The sequence below is a fragment of the Gymnogyps californianus genome, chromosome 5, assembly GCF_018139145.2.
Source record: "Gymnogyps californianus isolate 813 chromosome 5, ASM1813914v2, whole genome shotgun sequence".
In the NCBI taxonomy this organism is placed as follows: Eukaryota; Metazoa; Chordata; class Aves; order Accipitriformes; family Cathartidae; genus Gymnogyps; species Gymnogyps californianus.
This window is the reverse complement of record NC_059475.1, coordinates 27,290,478-27,311,626: the sequence shown is the minus strand read 5'-3', so window position 1 is coordinate 27,311,626 and position 21,149 is coordinate 27,290,478. Positions and strand designations below refer to the sequence as shown.

The 21,149-nt window shown below is 44.7% G+C and overlaps 1 protein-coding gene across 1 annotated transcript in view; it reads left to right on the top strand.

Annotated features, from left to right (window-relative positions):
- The window catches only part of CSTPP1 (centriolar satellite-associated tubulin polyglutamylase complex regulator 1), an 86,143-nt gene extending 66,173 nt beyond the window's left edge, over positions 1–19,970 (top strand). Inside the window, exons 4-9 of the mRNA XM_050897195.1 lie at positions 5,095–5,179; positions 10,657–10,742; positions 13,281–13,476; positions 15,070–15,179; positions 18,459–18,522; positions 19,054–19,970. Coding sequence (XP_050753152.1) covers positions 5,095–5,179; positions 10,657–10,742; positions 13,281–13,476; positions 15,070–15,179; positions 18,459–18,522; positions 19,054–19,234 — 722 coding nt within the window. The 3' untranslated portion in view covers positions 19,235–19,970. The remainder of the gene's footprint in view (positions 1–5,094; positions 5,180–10,656; positions 10,743–13,280; positions 13,477–15,069; positions 15,180–18,458; positions 18,523–19,053) is intronic.
- Positions 19,971–21,149: the final 1,179 nt, after the last annotated feature.

Genomic DNA, 21,149 nt, shown 5'->3' with positions numbered 1-21,149 from the left:
CTATTCTCTGTTATATTTCCAGGAGACTGATTTACAGCTCTCTGACTTTATGACTCTTGAATGACTTCATGACTGTGGTGGAAAAGCAAGCTGTGGAAATTGTGTGTCCTACCATAAGCCAAAGGGGAAGGCTACATTGCCCAGGGCTCCAGCCTGCTTGGATAGTGGTTGTACATAAAAGATGATGGGAATAGGGAACTTAAACGTATGTTCATCAAGGCAATTCTTGTGTTTCTAGGAAGTTATTAATGTGACTTTTTGGGGCAGATTTCATATACCAGCTGCAGTAAATATTCCCCTACTGCTTTGGGCATATTTATAGCTGTCACAGTGTTGTGATAACATTGTAGATAGCTACTTCTTGTGCCGAAAGCAGCCTAGATACAGCAGCAATGACTGCAATTCAGGCTAAGTCCTAAATATTTAGTGGCTTCCTGGGTAGATTTTACAGCCTTCACTGAGCTCCAGGCTTCTGTGGCTAGGCTGCTGTCAGTATGAAAGATAACTAGTTTAAAGATAGCTCAGGTGTGTCTACACTTCACTCACGACACTGACAGCAGCATAAACGCATCATTTAGCATTCCTAGAGTTTGCATCGCTTCAGATCAGGTGCCATCTGTCAGCCACATAAAAACCAGAAACAAAGCTGGTAAAAACAATATGTGTTTTAAAAGCCAGGGAAATACAAAGCAGCTGCCTTCATGTTTCTCAAAGGGAGGCCATTTTTATCCAGAAAGCAGTGTTTGTTTTCGAAGACTGTAGCACATGGACAAAGTTCCTTCTCCCCTATGCCTCTGAAACATGAGGAAGAGTCTGCCTCAGGCACTAGAAGACAATAAACTACTCACAGACAGTGAGATCTGTAGGGAAGAGGCAGGATTTTGCTAGTGGCATGGTAGCAGCAGCAGTACAGGCTGGGCAGAAGCTTGAAAACCAGTACAGCAAAAATTATGACTGAACAGTTGAAGTACTTCCTGTGCAACTCTAGCCATACCACTTTACTTTTCTGTACTTATTGTATTAAGCCTCGCAGCTCCTTCTTAGTGTACTGCTGTTTTAAAATCACTTTGGAATTTGTTATTAGCTGCTTTGCACTAGAAGAGCAAAGTGTTATGTTCAGCTGTAAATGAACATGGTTAACATGCAGATTGCAATCTCTCTCCATCCTTAAGCATGTGGTATGACCAAGTTTTTCTGCTGTGAGAGCACGGTAGAGTGCGTATAGCTCACTGCCCTGTGCTGTGGGGTCAGATTTAAACTCTCCGTGATTTGCTTCATTTGTTACTGGAACTTGAGATACAGTAATTTGTGGTAGCAACCAAAGTAGCAGTTGTGGATTCCAGTTTTCACTCATTCTGACTGGTACCTTCCTTCTTTTCTTTCTTTCTTCATCATGCAGCATTGAACACTATTTACTCAGCTGTGGCCTGGAGACAGGAAGGAGCAATGTGGTCATGCACCAAAACTGCCCTTGTTTATTCCAAACAGCTCTTGGCAGACAATATGGTGCATGGGCAAATGTAATTTTCTGCATGGTCTTCACTGACCTTACTGTAGGGAATAGGAAAACAGTCATCACAGCAAACTGTAGACACCTCCTAAGGTCTGTGGTGATCCCCCTTCCTGTGTAATAGGTACCCATCTGTAGTCTGAGAAATTGATATGATTTATTGGTCAGGCGCCTGGGGTGTCTACAGGCTGAGTTGTGTTATGGCCTAAAAGAGTCTGCCTGCATACTGAAGTGACTAATTTAGTGCCATTTCTCCAAGCATAAGAAGCAAAGAGCTTCTTTCTTTAGAGAAGGAACTTCTCTGCACCACTTCAGCTTTGTGTGTAGTTCCCATCTAAATAGACCATTTGCTCAAAGACTGAAACTGTAATTAATTCCACTTTTATTGACAATGAACTCCACCATCTGATGTGCTGGTTGGAGAGGATCTCTGTCACCCTTTCCCAAAGTCTTTTTGAGCAGACTTCTGCTTTTGCTATATGTTGTTTCATTGTTTTGTGACGGAGGAGTAAGGATGATGCTGTGACTTGGTATGAAGACAGAGGAGAAAAAGACATTATAAGTTTTAAAAGTATGTTATTTCCAGCAAGTGAGACATCTCTATTTATGCCTCAAAACTAATGCTTGCTTAGGGCCCAGTTACCCTCTCAAGTTGCTTTTGTCTAGCAACCTGACAGGGACTGCAAACAAAGTGCAACTTTCCATGGAATCCTCATCCTTCAAAAAAACCATTAAACTCCTTCACCTTCAAGAGGAGAAAAGAGGAGGCTAAGATTCAGAATTAATGAAAAGGGGCTTCGCTGATGAAAGTGAGCAGATTATCGTCCTAGAGCCTGTCTGTTCTGAATGCATGAGGGATGCTTTGTACAATGCTGGACACCACACTGTGAAAATCTAAAGGGGATCAAAGCAGAGCAACAGATATGACTGGGCGAGGTAGGGAGGGATGTAGAGGGTAAGGTAAACGTAAACAGATTTAACTTTAAATTAATATAGTTATCAGTTAAATAGATTGAATAAGATACAGTATGAAGAAAGGGTTATTATAATGATCTGTTGACAAATGAAAGGAAAAAATAATGGAGAGCAAGAGGTATAAGGATGCATAAATAGGAATTTGAACTTAAGCAAACAAAAAATGTAAATTGAGTATTGTATAAAGCTTCCAAATGGTGTGGCTCCTTCAGACCAACATGTAGACTTTTTAGACAAAAATCACAAGTTTAATGCCCGGCATTATTCAAAGCTAGATTTAGAAAGCCTTGAAGAGTAGTTGTTAGAGGTCCATACTGTGCTCGTCAATTATGAGAAAGTGTCTGTTTCAAAAGAGCCTTTTTATGCCCAACTTCTCTGTTTTCCTGTAACCTGCTTCCTATGCTGCGCCTGTTGAAGATGATTTTATGAAACTTGCATGTACCTTACATGATCAGATAGTTTTCTTAAGAACTTAGGACCAAAATATCTATTGCTATAAATGACTGTTGATCTAACAAAATAACAGAGAAGAAAATTTTCTTTCCTCTATGTAGTGTTGTGAAAGAGAAATAGTGAGCTGAAAATTCAGTTAAAAATATGCATCTTCCTGCTCATGATAACTGGAAGTTTTTCAATAATATCCTTTTGCAGTTATACATAAAACTTGGTGATACCTCCTTGATGACATTCAAGGAACTGATTAGCTAACATGGCAGGAGAAAACACCACCATTCCACTGGATACCATCATTAACCCAAGCTCAGATATACACTGACTGAAGGAGGAAGGTAGTATCTGCAAGAGAACAGCCTCTGATTTGTGTTTTAGTAAGAAATGACAACAAAGTTACAGTGTTCTCCATATTCTCCCAGACATCTGTAATTTCAGTGCAGTCAGAGGAATTTAATTCAGCTCAGCATTCAAGTTTTGGAAGAAGAGAGGTTCTGATGTATTTATCCCTACAGTAGAACAGGTTGCACACATCCCTGCAATAGTATTGTAGTTCTGCACAGGCTGGGACTTCATTGTGTTATAGGAGATTTCTGACTGCAGAGTTGGCTTTTCCAGACAGAGCAACACCTTTTCATAGCATGACCCTAAACCTAAGGTGCTTCGTTAGATAGAAAGTCCTCCCAAGAGCAGTGTATAGTACTCTAGGGAGTGTCTATAATGGATGTCAAAGAGTCTGACAACAGTGTTTTTCAGCTATACGATTTCCTGAACTGAAGAGAAAAATAGTAGCTCTCTCCTCTCTTTCCTCTGCTTCCCTGGCTAATAAGGTAGATAAAGGAAAAGTCTATAACTTGATTTCAGTGACAGTCCTACAGTATTTCTTTAGTCAGCATTGAAAATATTAATTTGGCTGGGTTGGATGTCGCAGTGCAAAGTCCCTTTGATACTGCATACCTGCCTCTTGAAATATCTGACAAAGGCATAGCATTTTCCCTTTCTCTCACTTTTGTCAAACTGCCAGGCTTTGAGGAGTTGTGGAGATATGGAGAAGTTGTGGCTATCATCTCGGACAAGGTTGTTTATTTGGATGGGAGCCTAAGGAAGGCTAAGATGTGTCTGTGGCAAAAGAACTCATGCTTTGTACCTGAGTCCTAATGCCTGTGCCCTTTGGATCCCCTCCCTGACTACTGCTTGGCTCTACTTCCACCCCTGGCTCTTTCTTCCATACTTTGCATTCTTCTGTTTATAGAAGTACTGCAAAATTGCTGCTGTTCAGCTAGTCTTCTCCTTAACTCCAGTCCACAGCCTTTTGGACTATGAACATACAATCATGTAGGGCTTTTTGACATCAGTATGTTTCCATTCCCTTGGGATCCTATAAGCTTCCCTAAGAATCACCTCTTTTAGACTCTTTCTGCTGAACCACAGAGGCCTTTCTTGACCAGTCTTTCACAAAGTTGCTCTCTAAAATATGAATCATTTGATTGGTTTTCTTGTGTTTTTTGGATCTTCGTTCTGTGCTTCCTATAATACAGTGACCAGATTTGTACACATTATTCCAAAAGAGACCATCCAGCTGCCTTACTGAATGCCAAAGTAATAACGTCTGTGGTGTATACTCTGCACCCTTCCATACACAACCCAAAAACCTTGTTTGCCTTTGTTACTGCTGCCAGATGTTCTGTGGATGGTTTTCAGGCATATTGTGGTGAATGTCACCATGCCAGTGAATTTCAGCAAATTTAAGCAGCTTTGAAATTACTCCTTTTTCCACATGGTTATATTCAAGTCAAACCAAACTGTGTTCTCACTTGGAACTGCCCTGTTCTGGTTACCTCTTTTTCACACTGAATCACTACCTGTTACCAGTTTCTCTGCAGGAGTCTCTTCAATGACTACCCGTTACCAGTTTCTCTGCAGGAGCCTCTTCAGTAGGATTTCCCCTTTATCAGGCCTCTTTCTGATTGTCTTTGCTGGAAACTCCATCTAAAGAGCCCAGCTCTGAGGGTCTAGGGAGCAGTTATATTGTCATTAGTACCCAGTCTACTTGAACTGAGAGTAGAAGGGAATATGAGGGGTTTTTTGCTAGAGAGGAAGCAAGGGGAGGGAACAGCCTGTAGAAGAATTACGATGTTCTCACCTCTCTCTTCCTGCAGATTTGCTGACAGCACAAGAATACCACTGCCTGCTGCAGCTGCTCTGCCCTGACTTCCCAATGGAACTCACTCAGAAAGCAGCAAGGTGGGTCCTCATCCTCTCGTTTAAGGCAAGATCAGTCCTACACACATGGACTTAGGAACTAGATCTGTGGGTAAAGGTATGGGCAGGGACCTTCAGCTTTTAAGATTTTGGGGAAAAGAGATACCATATTTTGAGGTTAAGAACAGGGTGTTTTTCTAGCAATGAGAAAGAGTGTATATTTAAGGTGTACAGGGACTGAAATATCAGTGCGGAATGCTGCTGCTGGCTCTATGTTCAGAAGATGAGTTGCATATAAAAGAATGTTAGCCAATGTGTTTTTAACTGACATGATTTTAAACTCTATTTCAAATACTGTTTACCATCTTTAAAATGTGTTCCCCCTCGCCCCAGCTTCCTATGGTTGATCACGTTTAAAAGGTACTAACCTCTGAAGGATTGCCAGTGTTTTAAAGTATGTTAGCTAAGAACATGGTAGCTAATCTTTTTGAAATTTTATTTTAATCTAGACAAGGCCTAAAGCAGATAGATGGCTCAGGGCACTGATAATGTGATATGGAATTTGTTACTGATAGCGCTTGCTGGTTCCAGTCCAGCCCAGGCAGTTGATTATTAACTATCTGATAGTGAAAATGTAATAAGGTATATGCATCTGTTGGGGTGGGGGGTCAGTTCAGATCTTGGTAGGAGTGCGCGCGCGCGCACACACATATATAATCACAGCAGGGTTACTGAATAAATGCTTTCATTCCTAGCCATCTCGGCAGAGGGGGCATGGAAATTTAACTTTTTTCATGGACCTAGATATGACATTTGGAAACAGGATCCAGACACATGATCAGGATATTAGCTGCTGCCTGTGTTCATGGCTTAAATAATGAAAAGGTCCTCATTTTCTATTTTGTCATTCTATTATCTTTCTTTAGCATCAGAGTCCCATGAAAATTATATTAAGAAAGGAAAGTGAAAAAGACAAGTGTTATCCATCTGCTAGTACTTACACTTGGCTGATTCACTGAATTCTTCCCTGGCTCCTATGTGCTGCTATCTGAATTGAACTGCAGTTAAAGCTGTGTTGATTCAACTAAAACTAAAAGTTGAGCGCTACTTTTGCTTCTAGCTCATCAGTGGGCCCTTCGGGGCTCCACAGAGTACAGTTGCTTGGCCTCCAATGCCAGACTAAGAAAGAATGCTAACCCTGTAGCAGGGATATATATGCTGCTTCCTTTCATGGACGTACACAAGCACCAGTCCTGTGCGCTGGTGTGTATTTCATAGGGTTCCAGCTGAGCTGAGCAGGAATTTGTGACGGTGCATGAAAGGAGACTTCAGCATATCTACACGTGTTATGATGTTTGTGTCAAGGAATTTAATCCACAAGGCTGTTGTAAACTAGAGGCCGCATTCAGGGGCCTGCTGCACTGTTGTGCCTGTGCTGTAGAGACAGACAAGCTGGCTTTGGGAGCAGGTGTTGGAGAGAAATGAGATCTCTGTCAGACGCACTCAGGCTCAGGTGGGGATGACCTCGCTCTTACTTTTGGCTGGCTAGAGATTTACTTACACATTGCTACTATTCTATTACAAGCTGATCTAGCTGAACAATTTTAATAAAACTTGTCATATTTCTAAACCATCTTTCTCTTTCCTTCCAACTGTTGCTCACTGTCTTGTCCTTTTTCTGGTCTACACTTCCCATTGTCCTCCTTGGTCTCTGCCAGTTAGGAAGGTGAACTCTGCAGGCTGTCTTCCAGCACCAGTTGATTGAGTCCTTGCAAAGCATGAATGTCACATGCAAACCTACTGGCATTGTTCCTCCTTCAGTCTGCACACCCCCAATGGTTTTGTTGCTAATTTGCTTGGGGAAGGAATTAAATAAAGTAGCAGCGGGAGTAGCCACAGCATTCACTGATAAAGACAGGACCTGTGCAATTATTGTCGCTCTTGGGAAGAGAGCAGCTGTAGTTGTAGTCTCAGTGCTGCACGACTGAGATGATCTTACAGCACGGTGCACTCCACTCATCCAGGAGCTGTTGCTATGCACTGATAACAAACACTGGGAGCAAGATCAGGACGTGTCAGAGCAGAAGAACAGAGGCTACAACAATATAGGTTTTATTTGCATGACACCAGAGAGCTCAATTTTTCTGTTCCTGGTGCTACACAAATGCAGAAGTCATACCCAAAAAAGAACCAGGCTATCTGTGTCTGTGAGATTTCTTGGATGTTTTTTTCTTCAAAGGGTTATAGCCATTAGCAGATTGAAAATTTTAATCTACAGAGATACCTTTGGTCTTCAGAGACACCTTTTGGCTTTCTGAATGTTGAAATTGCAGAAAGACAGAAAATAAAGGGATTTTTCTGGTTTGATGCCATGATTTCAAGATCTGTACCTGAGCATTGACTTTTCTCTTGTAATAGAAACACAAGGAACTCGTTGCCCACATTTGAGTAGTGAGAGCTGAGTAGTTTGCAGCTCCTATGCTGTTTTATGTGGTATGAGCTCATGTTGCACTGATCAGTGCTAATGGAAGTAGGGCTTGCAAGTCTGTACCCCAGTTGTTAAAAGATTGCCTGAGAGTGCGGATCTTGCCCTTTTTGTATGTTCTGCTTATTTTTGCCTCTATGTATCAGTAAACAAACCAGGTCCCTGAAGACTCATTTGAGCCAGCCTGGCCTTAAGACAGATTGTGTCAGTTAGCCTTTAATGGTAGCAGAGAACAGTAAAAGTCCTTTCAACTTGCCTGGTCTAGAGTTTGTCCTGGGGACATCCTGTCTAGTCTGGATTTCTGAGATTTTAACCGCAATCAGTAGATCATAAATTTTCCCCATTGGCACAGTAGCTAGGCTTTCCTGCCAGCCAAACCCACTTGAACCTTGAAAGACCACTACACCCTTTACCAGAGTTCCTCAAGCGTAGGCATCTTTCTTCAGTCCTTTCCAAAGTTTCTCCTTGATTTTCATTATTCATTGAGTGCCGACTACTAACTTTTTAAATACGTCTGTGCCCCTGAGGGCTTAAAGTCTAATTTGGACAAGGAAAGAATGAACAAAGAATCCCTTGAAATATCAGCTACCTGATGAACTCTTTTGAGTTGCAGTTCAGACTTTCAGATTTCGTCCTCAATTTTGGTCGTGCTGTCTGGGTTACAGTCCATGGCTAGGATTCTCTCCTTGCCAGATATTTCAGGGAAGAGGTGCTCTCCCAGCTTCCCTGACTGCTCAGTCAGCTGGCTATGTGGGGAAATAGCCAGCTGCAGTCAATCTCCTCATATATGATTTTATTGGATTTAAAGACTTCTCAACATTTCCGGAGTGCAGACTCCTGGGCCAAGTGGAGTCAGTAACCCAGCACCAGAGTGCACCTGCTTCTATTTAGACGCTCCTCCATCACATATGTGCTGTACAGCCTTCCTTAGAGGCTCCTTGCTGTCTTTAACAGCAAGAAATGTCCAGCAAATTCTCAGACCTCTGCCTACTTCCTCATGCTCTCCTCCAAGTAAGAGACTGGGACTTGGTGCTGCAGAGCACAGCCACTGACCATAGCTTTAGATTTAACAAGTGAAATGAGTTGATTGTCATGAAGGTGTTGTAATATTGTCTCTCTGCATAACAAATACATACAAAACCTCTCCACTGTTGCTCTCCTGCATCTCCAGGATGGAGAAATGCACTGGCAAAAGCTTTGGAGCTTGTGCTTTGAGGGTATCTGGGAGACAGACCATCATTTCAAAGGAGGGAGTGCAGCTCATCAGCAATGTGGCCCATCACATTTCCGGTGCTTAAATAGTGGTTGGAAATGCCAGTGGCTGAGCAGTATTGCCTGAGAGATGAAGATGCTCTGCCTGCTAGCTTCAAAGCTGTTCCCTTGATGTGGCCACTGACAATCTCAGTAACATGCTTATTAGTGAGAATTAAGAACTGAAGCTACTGCTTCTTTAGACAGGAGGAGGAGGAGGCTTCTGGAACATAATAAATAAATCAGAAGCACTTTGACATCTTCAAAGGGTTTTGTTTTAAATACTGGCTTTTCTCCTGGGGACCCTCTTAGCCCCAGTCTTTCTTCTTTGAGATAATTAATTCAAGCTGCTCTACATGTTTGATTTTGCCACAGTGAACAGAACTGGTCTGAGTGGCAGGGAAGTCTTGCAAGATCCTATAACTCTTCTAGGTCAGCCTCCCACATGGCTCCCTGGAGTCTTTTACATGAGACAGAACAACGTTTCCCCAGCAATGTGTTTAGACCATGGATGCTGCAGGAGTTGGTCCATGGGTTGCATGTGGCCCCGTGTTCAAAAGGGTCCTACTAGATGACCTGTACTTTGGCTATAATGAACTGGTAATCCTTCTCATATGACATGATATGCCAGATACTGACTGTACAGGGTCAGTAGACCTGCACACAGTTGAAAAGAAGTACCAACTACCTTTCTTTAGCATCGTCAGAATACTCCATTTTTTCCCATCAAAGTGGAGTGTTTCCTTCTGTTTTTCAGTCTGAGTGGTCATTGATCAGCCCAAGTTTGATTTTCCCCACTTCAGAGACTGACCTTTTCATCCTTATATAGTGGCAGTGACCAGAGCATTGATTTTGTTTTCATTTTTATGAATGTTTTTGCCCTAACTTGCTTCTGAAATCGAGAGTTTTTTCCCGAAAGGAGGAGTTGGACTTTGCTATCACTTATACTTCATCTTTATGGCCTGTGGCTGATACTTTCCGTATTCATGAAGTATGCTTCAAAATAGGGATGCATGTAGCTCCCCATATGCACCTGGGGCTTAGCAGAGAGAAAGAAGACATTGTCCCTGGCCCAAGAAGTCTTCAGTTTCTGTGAAATTTGACCTGATAGTCAAATGATAGACCTGATAGATATGAAAAGAGACTGATTCATTCATTGGGAAGGGAGGATAGAATGTTCACAGCGTGTAATTAGAAAGCTGATTGTTGGTGCAATGTTATTTCCTCTGTAGTCAAGTGGAGTTTGTTTGAGTATAGATTGGGAATTAATAACTGTTCTTATCCTTATGAAACTGAAAATATCCCAGTTTGATGAACTCTGGTATGCAGAGGAATAGCATAAGTCTCATTCTGCTTACACTAGTTTAATACTTGTGTAACTGTCTTGTCTGTAGCACAGTTACTCTTTGTATAGCCATGTGAACCAGCCTTGCAGTTTGTACGCCAGTGTTCATTCCGTTGTGTCCACCAGGCTTTGAATGCTTGACATCCATGTCACACTGCTCTGTTCACACTGTAGCTGAAGTGTGTGATAGCACTGACATTCAGGATCTTCTCCTCGCTGCAGGTTCTTAAGCTGCTTTCATCTAATATTAGGGTGTCCACATCCATGCAGCAGTGGGTGTTCCTATTCCTGCCTCCTAACCTCTTATACTGGGCCAAGCCACTAGCAATCCTCAGTTGCACATAGCTCCCTAGCTGCACATTCTCTGGATCTGGGGTTCCTGGGTACAGACTTTAGTTCTTTTGTAGATGCTAAACTGTTTCTCTCATCTTATTCTAGGATTGTGCTGATGGATGATGCTATGGATTGCCTGATGTCTTTTTCTGATTTCCTCTTTGCTTTCCAGATCCAGTTCTACTACTCAGGTAAATGCTGGGAAGCTGCTGACTTCACCCACTAGTATAGTATTACAACTTTACAGCTTCCCAATCCCTGCAACTTTTTTGAAACTTGTAAGGATATGGTTTTTCACAGAAAATATATAGATAATGGAATCTACTGACGAAAGGCATCACTGATGCCAAGAGATTAGGACGCTTCATAAGGAGGTTCCAAATTTTTGTGAATAACATGATACCCGTAACTGTTATGGCTTACATGTGTATTTGTCTTAGCCTTGAGACATACATTTCCAGCTTTATCTAGAGTATGTTAGCACCTAACAATTAACTTTTACTAGGAACATATTTTTTTCCTTTCCTCAATACAGCATTTCTGCCTCTAAAGTATTGGTCCCTGCTGGAGACAGGATAAGAAAAGCCCACCAGCTGGTGCCTTGAAAGGAAAAGGAACTGGACAAATGGATACAATTTTTCCCCCTACTACTCGCCCAACTATGAGCTGGTTTCAGCTCAAAGAGTTTCTGAACTGGGTATAGTTTCCATGGGTTTAGGAACCCCCAGTGGACTCCTCTCCCAAGTACTTCTCCAGCCTCCCCTTGAAATCACATAAACTTGTAACCTCCACGACACCTTTTGGCAAGGAGTTGCACAGGTCTGCCACCTGTCCCATGAAGAACCACCTCTCTTGTTTGATTTGAGAGCATCTAGTTGGAAGGGAAAGTGAACCGTTAATCCCCATTTACCTTCTTCATATTGTTGGTCATTTATCATATTCTACCCCTCTCCCCCAGTTTGAGTTTTAACTAGATGGAGTACTTCTTTTAAAATTCTTGGCAGGAAAAGTACAAATCAAATAATATTAGTTTGTGTGTATATTTACATATGCTCACCCACACATATACATCTATAAAAATCCCCAGGTATTTTTAAACTAAAGTTCAGGAGACAAGGGGGAGAAACTTGGATGAGCGTTCAGGTGCTTATTCTGTACAGGGAGACTGCTTTAAAATACATTGGCCTGTTTGTCCTAGCCCCCCTAAAATGTGGTTGAGGAAAGGGAATCTCATTCAGGGAACTGCTTAAGTGGGCAAAAAGAGGGAAGTATTTCCTTTATCAAAGTTAGATATGCTCCCAAGCACTGGGGACTGCTGGGGTGCCACTTACTCATCTCCCAGCACAGAGCACTAACGGCAACATAAGCTCATGGATTTCTGTCCACTCGCACTTAAATAGCTCCCTCTGATGGACGTCGCTCACAATTGGCCTCGACCAGGGAAAAGGGGCCAGGTTTGGACACTGGGAGACACTGGCTAGAAGCTGTGGTGGAGCATAGTCTGTGGTCAGAGAGTAGACTTGGGTGGCCTGCTGATCTGATCCAACCTGTCAGTTCCCATCTTTCTAGCAGTTAAGAGTCAGCTGTTATCCCTAATACAAAAATCTCTTTTTCTCAGTACTTCTCTGTATATACTTCCCCTGTAACTCCCCTGTGCCATTATCCATGACAATTCATCAAAAGAAAAGATTTCAAGATGGTGATTTTGGGTTGGGCAGAACCAGGCTTGTAATGCCTTTAGCCAGGGACAGAAAATGTGTTTGGAAAGTTTTTCTCTGATATAACAAATATTTCCACTGAGCTGCAGAACCTCAGCACAGCCTCAGGGCCCACTGATATCCTGCCTTTCCTCTCCACCTGCCTCACGCACAGCATTACACTTCCATTCACTCGGGACTTAAATGCCACTGGAGTCCTCACAAGCCCGCCCTTGTGTACACACACTCAAACATCCCATCCCTGTCCTGTTCACCCAGGCACAATGCACACACGCAGCCTGTCATATGCTCTCCCACCAACCCACACACATGCAAACCACTCAATGGAATCTAGATTTGTAAACTGCTGACCACATCCATAAACAAACTTGTTTAAAATTAGACTCTTGCAGTAAACAGTGGGTAGTATGAGGAGCCTGGGGAGAGGCTTTCTGCCAACTCTAGCCCTGACCTGCCCTGGCCCTTCCTCTAGATCCCGTGTTATATTTACTTTGGAGCAGCACAGAGACAAGCTGGGATACAGCCTGGAGCCCTGACTAACTTGCTCCCTTTCCTCCTGTTGCAGTTCCATATAGTTTGTTCCCAACTTGGATGAGTTCTTAATCAGTGGCAAGAGATGGAGAAGGAAAACTTTTTAGACTTTGCAAACGAGTTTTCTATTTGACGTTAGCTTTCACACTCCACTGTTTTATCCATGTGCTAGTTAGCCTCTGTTCCCTTGAGAAGAATCTTGTTCAACAGAGTGAGTGGCCTCTCATAATCATCCCAGAGTGAGCGGCCTCTCATAGTCATCCTGACAGGAAGAAGCCAGCAACTTACATGGAAACGGCTGATTGTGCCTGCATAATATCTGATCTGAACATGCAGGACGCCATAGTGTTGTGCTTATTTCCTGTTGGTGCTATGTACAACACGGAGCAGGGAATGACAGTTTAATCCCAGGCCTGGTAGGTCAGGAGGATGCTTTGCTGGTTATAGCCCTGAGTTTTAAGATGCTTTCTGTTTTTTCAGAGTTCCTGGAAAGTGTGGCTGCCATTTATCAAGATCTGCTGGCTGGTAAGAATCCAAATACTGTGATTGTGCCAACATCGTCCTCTGGGCAACATCGGCAGCGCCAACCCCCAAATGACTGCAGCCCACTTGATGGGGTAGAGGCATCTCTTTTCTACCAGTGCCTAGAGTCCTTGTGTGACAGATCAAAATACAGGTATGAATGGAGTCCAAAACACAGATTTGAAGTCTGTGTCTCTGGAGACCCTTTGTAAGGTTGGAGCTGTGAAGAAATACAGGACTTTGAACAAGCTGTAACTCCCAAAGAGATCTCATTGGAGAAGTATGAAGGGAGAGATCATAGCCAAACCGCTTTAACCAAAGGAGAGAAACAATTTCATGGACCTAAGAAACATGGGATTTGAGCTAATTCTTGAAGTAATGGATTGATTTGGGTCTCTGCTTTCCTTCTGACTTCTGCATTGACACTTTCATCAAGGAGTAGGTCCATCTACCATCATGAGTTAACTAGAGGAGATAAACAAGTGCAGTTGTGGTTTTGGGTGTTGAAGCATAGGAAAGGCCCACTGAGGTGGATGGAGTTTGAAGCCTTAGTACCTAGACAAGATCACACTGCTAGTTTGTACGCGAGCCTGTGATGGAGCTGGTCTCCAGTTACAGATCCCAGGCACAAGACTAGCCTTAGTTCAGCAGGGGATGGAGCAATACCAGACCTTATTGTATAGCTTTGACAGACACTTTCTTCGTAGTTTCTTGCAGGTAGTGAGCACATGCCCTGCTAGAAGGTCATGGGCTAGATCCACAAAAAGACTCAGGACACAAGTTCCATCTGATTCCTGCTTTAGGTGCCTGAATCCAAATTCGTGATCCACAAAATTACTGCTGAACTGCTGTCCAGTACTATAGATATCTAAGCATGGAGATGCCAGGTTGTTTTGTTCTTTTAAATAACAAAAGCTCTACATTCCCTGTATGTCCTGAGAGCTTCAGAGGGGAAGGATACTGTGAGCCCATCTGGTAGGTCAGGCTCTGCACAGCACTGTGAGGAGAGCCATTCCCAGCCTTTCATCCAGTAGCTCAATACTCAGCCAGGCTTTGGTAACCAACTTTGCCTGAGGGATCACCAGCCCACACCCACATCTCCCAGGGGTGCCACTACACAGTGTTCAACACTTCCTCTTTATGAGGCAGTTTTATTTTGCATGAAATCATTTAAGGAGTATTAGGCAAGAGCAAGAATCACTATGATGATATTACTTAGAAGTCAGGGCCAGGGGTTAAGGTGAGTGTAGAAGAAGGGGACATGTCAATTTAGTCCCCACCTAAATATTGTTTTCTGACATATTTAGGCTCTCATTGGAGAGGTTTTCCTGCCCCTTGGACTATCACTGATAAAAGGGTGATAACAACATAACAACCCTCATGGAAGTTTATTGTTTTCTAAAAGAAAGGATTTCCCAGTTGATTTTTGAAAGAATATGCTAAGAGTTGGGATGTGTATGCCTCTAAGCGAATCTAGGCTTTTCTCCCTGTCCTTGGAATGGAGACAGGTAAGACTGCTCCTAGGGATGTACCCCAGCTCAAATATCTTGCATAGCAAATGGGGAGCAGATGCAATGCTAAATAAGCAAGCTGGTGGCTATTTGTTTTAAACTGAGTCAGGGCAACTTGACAGTGTTAAAACAGGTAAAAGGGTTTATTTCTCCAGTTTGAGCTGGGTCTTGGGGGGTGGGGGGGAAAAGATGATAATTTAAAAGACAAGGTGACCTCTTTGTCTCTCTTTTCCTAGCTGTCCACCTTCTGCTCTTGTGAAGGAAATGTTGAGTAGTGCACAGAGACTAACCTTCTATGGATTCCTTATGGCACTTGCAAAGGATCAGGGGATCAATAGAGCCCTAGGTAAGACTCCCATGAGTAGTACAGCTCTAGATTTTCAGTCATTCTGCATTTCTGTGGAGTTTCCTCTGTAATTATGCCCCAGATTTTACACTGTCAGGAAGAGAGTGAGGGAAAGTTTTTCATCTTTTTGTTGATGGATTAAACTTTAAAAACATAACACTGCACCTTACTGTCTGCTTGAAGTTGTGGAGCTTCTTCAAGGATAAAATTAGATATGAAATGCTGCCCTAAGATAGCAAAGTTTTACCTCTTCAATAGCTGATCATTTTAGCAGAACTGTCGTTTTAACATGTTTGGCTATAAAGGTTGGGCAGAGGTGGTCAGGAGACAAGTAAGGTGGCTGACTGCTGTTGACAGTACTGAATTGGAGTCCCATCCTATGTTTCAGCCCTTCATTCTCCCACAGATTTTAAGTGACTGCTCTCGTCTACAAGAAAAGGAGGCGCACCTAATGGGAAAACCTCTGCTGCCTCCTTGGCTCAAAGACTCAAAGCCCAGTCTTTCCCAGCTCTTCCCCATCTTCCCTCAAGGCAGTGTGATCTCGCTAGTATATTAATCTATGGCCTGCTGAAAATCTGATGGTATCATAAAACACAAACTGCTACAAAATTCTGTACCAGACTGCTGTGGGAACCAGAGGGATTACCAAGCAGCATCTCACTGCTCGTTTCCCTGTTGTGATGGTCAATATTGTTCTACAGCAAGGAAGCAAAGTGTTGCATTGGCAAAGGACAGTATGTAATCCATACATAATTCAGACTCACAAGTCCATATTGCCCCCATATGCCTTGCTTGTGCTCTTCCTCCTCTTGCAAAGGGGAACAGAAATGGCTTTTTGTGTTTGACAAGGCTGTATCCAGGAAGTATGTTTAAATGTGTGGAGACCCAAACACTCTTCACTCATTTCCATTCAGCAAATCATCTGGCCAGTATGGGTAGGCTTTCTCTGTCTTTGGGTAGGTATCCTCTCCCTCTACTTCTAGGCTCGAGTATCTGCCAGTCCCTATATTACAAAGCCAAATGTCAGTGAAAAGGTGTACCTTGCCTGAGGGCTTGTTCTTTTGCACAGGTGTGTGTCATAAGAGTAAAAGCGTCCCATTCCTGGCTGAGCCCCTTCTTACAGCAAACCATTTAAGCAGCTAATGCTCCTCTGGGGCAGGGCTGCTTACCCAGCAACATGGAGATTATATATCAAAGGTGCATGAATGCAGCCCTGCAATGCCCTTTGCAAACAGGCTTAGGAAGCAGTGTATTCACTGGGGAAGGTGATGCCTGGATTGCAGCAAGCAAAATCATTTTTTCCTTTGCCCTACGAAATCCACTTCTAGTCAAGTGCAAAGAAAACAGATGAGCAGAAAAAAAATCCTGCCCACAGCTTCCATTGTGCCATCTACAAAGTGTGTGGGTTTTCGTTTCCATTAATGTGGGCCTGGCTCTCTGCCAGCCTCCTGCCGAGGCCTCTCTCAGACAAGGGGCAGCAGCCACAAGTCTGACAGGTGCTAGCATCTTGGCAGGGAAAGGAGGGTTCTTTTTCTGGTGTCTTTTAATCTCTCCTGAAGGGTGATTTCAATAGTCTTTGGTCTGTAGGGGATCACAAGCTCCCCAAAGCCCTTCAGCAAGGGCAGTTTCAGGCAAAGGAGCTTTCAGTCAGGATGCCTGCCTTCTCTCTGGTCTCACAAAGCCAGTATCCCCCCTTGAGGAACAGGGGTAGGGATTAGAGCGGCTCATTCAGGCTGGGGCAATGCTGATGAGTTTGTCAGGCAGACTGGAATCCGGAGCCTAACTTCAGTGTCAATGTTGATTTGTGAATCCTTTAAGTGTTATTTACTGACTCTCCCAAGTAATTCTTGTGCCCTAGAGACCTCACTGTGTATTCTGCAAATGCAGAAACAAGTTAAGCTCTAGCTGCTTATTCTTTTAATTGAGCCCGTGAAAGGGAGCAGGCTGGGGCACTTCACTAGACCTCCTGACACTCTGTGTTGCGGTGCCAGGCTTTCCTGTTCATTTGCAGGAGGGGAAGACCAGAACTGGAAGAACTGGCGGAGTTGGTTCTGGTCTAAACTGGTTCTAATTTTTAGGCACTCATTGCTATGTTTTTGGTGACTGCTGCTAGCTTGCCTGTGTGAGGCAGGTGGTTCTCCAGCCCCTCCTTCAGGAGCAAGGTGTCAGGGCCAGAAACCAGATTTGTGTCCCCACAGGGAGTACAAAGCCGCTTCCCAAAGGCACTGAGTGTAGCACCCAAGTCTCCTGAAAAACAAGAGCATTCCTCACTGCACTGCTGGTACAGATTATGAAGTGGCTTTTTTTGTCCTGGTGTGCAGTGGCACTATCCAGGCCATGGTAGGCAATTCCTGTCACCTCTGTGCTGGCTGATCACACCCTCCCAATGAGCAGTGTACAAGGTGGAGTTTGTTACAGAATTAGGAAGGAGGGCTTTCCTAAGAGCCCCATCTTCCTTTCTGGGCTCTTCCTGAGGTGCCAGTGTCCTTTCAGAGAATGGCAAGGATGATCCAACCAGCTGTTCCAGTCCTGAATTACACCATGTTCTTCATCCTGAATAGGGCTTCAAATGTGAAAAGGAGCATGCTGACCTTACGCTGAGAGAGGGTACCCGATTACTGGCCCAGCCTTTCACACTCTCACCCAGACAGAAAGCAACACTAGAGCACAGTCCATCCACACTTACTCCTGTAGACTTAATGTGCACCAGTGACTTTCCTGACTTGCAAGGAAAGCAATAGTCTTACATCTGTGGAGTGTTTTGATCCCCAAGCTCAGTGCACCACAAGAAAGGCAGGTGGCACAGAAGTATGCATCTCCCTGGGTAGTAGAGCGTATGCTTCAGGCTGTGGCACAGACAACAACATATCTATTGCTCTGATAGGATCTGGGACTGGCGACTATATAGAGCAATTAGCAGAGGCCCAAAGTTGACAGACTGTCATCTCCCTGACAGTCAGTACTCAGTAGTTTTGTATAGTGAATGGAAACTGCCAATCCTTAGGGCTCTTCAAGTTCTCTGGGAGGTGACACTACTGAGAGTGCCTCCCATTTAGTCTGAGCTCAGCTACAGCCTGTGTGAAGGACACAGAATATGGATCATCATTCTTTATCTGTCCATGATCCTCAACATTCAGTGTCCATTTCTCTAATAGGTATAAGAAGAGTCTTCTCTGTCTTGCAGGGCGGATTTTGGATGCTGCTATGGCTGTAGCGCTTTTCTTTAAGAATGAATAGCCTAACTCTGCTCTGATACTTTCCTTTGGGTTTTTTTTCCAGGGGCTTTGCCAGATAAAGGAGATTTGTTTCTGGACCCTGCCATGGATCAGGAACTTGAGAAATTGTAAGTGGAGTTACCTCCTAAAGTAGGAGGTAAAGCAACAGATTAAAGGTAGCATGCTAAGGAAGACTTTACTGAAGTACTGTCCCTATTCCCTTGCTCTACTATAAAACACAGAGAAGCTAACAGAGCAGCCTGAGCAGAGAGGGCCTCTTTCTTTGGGGTGCCTTGGTGCAGCTAACAAAATCCTTAGAAAAGGCTTCATAAACAGAGGGGAAAAGTGTGCCTCAAAGAGGGATCTAGAGGAAGCAGCAGTCTCTAATGAACAGGGAAATTTTGTTTGGATGGTGAAAACTAGGAGCATTGGAGGACACAGGCTCAGCCCAGAAGAAAGATCTGTTTAAACAGGAAGAAAGATTCACACAGCGAGTCTGGTAGGTACTAGTGCGAGGTGTTCCCCCTCTGTGCCATGAACATCTTTCATCCCTGTGCTAGTTGTGAATAAGTCGTCCTCCCAGGTTCACTCCAAAACTGCTACAGTAAAGGTTGGAGATGACAAGTTAGACTGCCTAGCATTTGTCTTTTCTCTTTCAGGGTAGCTCAGGTTTCAGGGCTTTCTGTCTCCGGTCCCACCAGCTCCAGCGGGGACACAGCTAATTTGCCTGTCCGTAACTCACCCAGGATTAACTCTCCCTGGAAACCTCTACACCATCGGCGAAAAATGGATGCTGAGAGTGAAGGCTCCAATGAAGAGACAGACTCCTCTGAAAATTGAAGGTTGAGAGGGTGGGCACCGTTCCCATCTTCGGTTTCTCCAGAACTCACTGGAAGAACAGCACCTCCTCCCAGAGCATCTGCTCTGACGGTGGGTTCTGTCCACATCACCAGTGTGTGTGTGGCCGTGCCAGTCCCCATTGCCAGGTCCACCCCTCTCTTCACAGGAAGAACTCCGCCTTTCTCCTAGCTCCAAATTCATGCAGGAATAGCTCCCCTGCAGAAGCTATTTCCAGCTGCAGAACTATGCTACCCTCTGCTGGTAGGCAAGACAAACCAGCAGACACTAGCTCTGCCTCCACTTGGAAATAGCCGGGTATTCTCTCCCTCGTGGTTCAGCAGGTGCTGGAGCAGTGGGAGTGCTAGTGCAGGCTGCTTGCCCGTGTTTCGGTGTGTAGCTGTGTTCAGACTTGGCCTAGACAATAGAGTGGTTAAATCGCCAGCGGCAGCTCTGCACTCATGCTCCATTATACTTATTCCCAGTAAAGCTGCACCTGCATATGATCAAAGGTAGAGAAATTCCTGAAGTTCCTAGAAAAGAAGGGCTTAGGTATTGCTATGCCACCTGTCTCTGCTTCCTCCTCCGTATGTCCAAGACTTGCTAAAGCAAATATAGCAAATAAGCTAGATGATTGCAGTAAGTACTGTATGGTGCTGTCTGGCTCCTGTGCTGTACCGAGTTCCCTTCTGTGAGGCCTCCCACTGCCTCCAATGGTGTATTAAGGTCATTTGGAAAAGCAGGCTGGGGGGGGGGGGGGGGGAAGAGTCTTTAAATTCCTTGGCCACAGGTGGTGTGACTTTCAAACTTATAGAGCATCTGCTGGGGTTGGGTGGGCAGAAGCACCAGGGGAGAAGGAAGTAGTTATCAAAGAAGTCCAGGCTATTTTTTTGTAAATGTTGGCATTGTTGTAGCACCATAGTGTAGCCCTTACAACTACAAAAAGAAGTAGCATCTCATTGTGTTAATGGTAACTAACTCAGCAGCTAGGCCTCGGCAGCCCTGAACACTTTGTCTAGCCCAGCTCCTGTGCCTCACCTTGCATAGACTAGTTATTTCCTGGGGAACTTTAGTTTCTCTTGCATCTTTGGGAGCCTCCTTGCTCCTCCTGTTCATAAAATGCTGCAGCATGGGCTAGCAAGAGCTGGTAACCCAAAGCTTATAGCAGCCCTAAGCTGAGTGGATTCAACACAAGCTGGAGCTATTTTAAGACTAATCCTTTAACTACTGCCAAGTCTGTACCACAGCCCCACCTGTGGAGGTAGAGGGAGGGGTTATTTATTTATTGTAAGTAAGTTATTTTATTTATTAACGTGCTCACTAACTGCGCTTTCTCTCCCAATCATCAGTGAGTGACTGTGACAGCCCGGCAATAAAGCACGCTGCATAAGGCCACTACTCCGTCTGGGCTCTTCCGGGCTGCCTCGGCCCCTCCTCAGGCCGCTGCCGGGGTAAGGCCCTGGGGGAGCAGTACCGGGCTGACAGGCGCAGCGCAGGGCGGCGGCGGTACTCGCGGGCCCCGGCCGCCCTTCGAGCGGCCCCGCCAGACCCTCGCCTCGGCCGGGGAAGGCGACGGCACCGCCCCGAGCGCCGGGGCAGCTCCGCCCCGCCGGCTCACTCCGAGCGCCGCGGCACTGCTTGCTGCCGCGCAGGCGGCCTGGCCTCCCGCCGCGCCCGCGCCCACCGCGCAAGCGCGCTCGCCCCGCGGCGGGAGGGAGTGCTGTCGCCCCTCACAGCCCCGGCACCGGTTGCCACAGGAAGGCCCGGTCCTTACCCCCGTCCTGCCCCACCGCAGCGGCAGAGCAACCCTTCCCCTCCCACCCCCAGCCCTGCACTTACCACAGCCCCGAGTTGGACAGGAGAGCTGAAGCCCATGCGAGCTTGTTAACAACCCCAGAAGAAGGGCTGCTCCCACTTC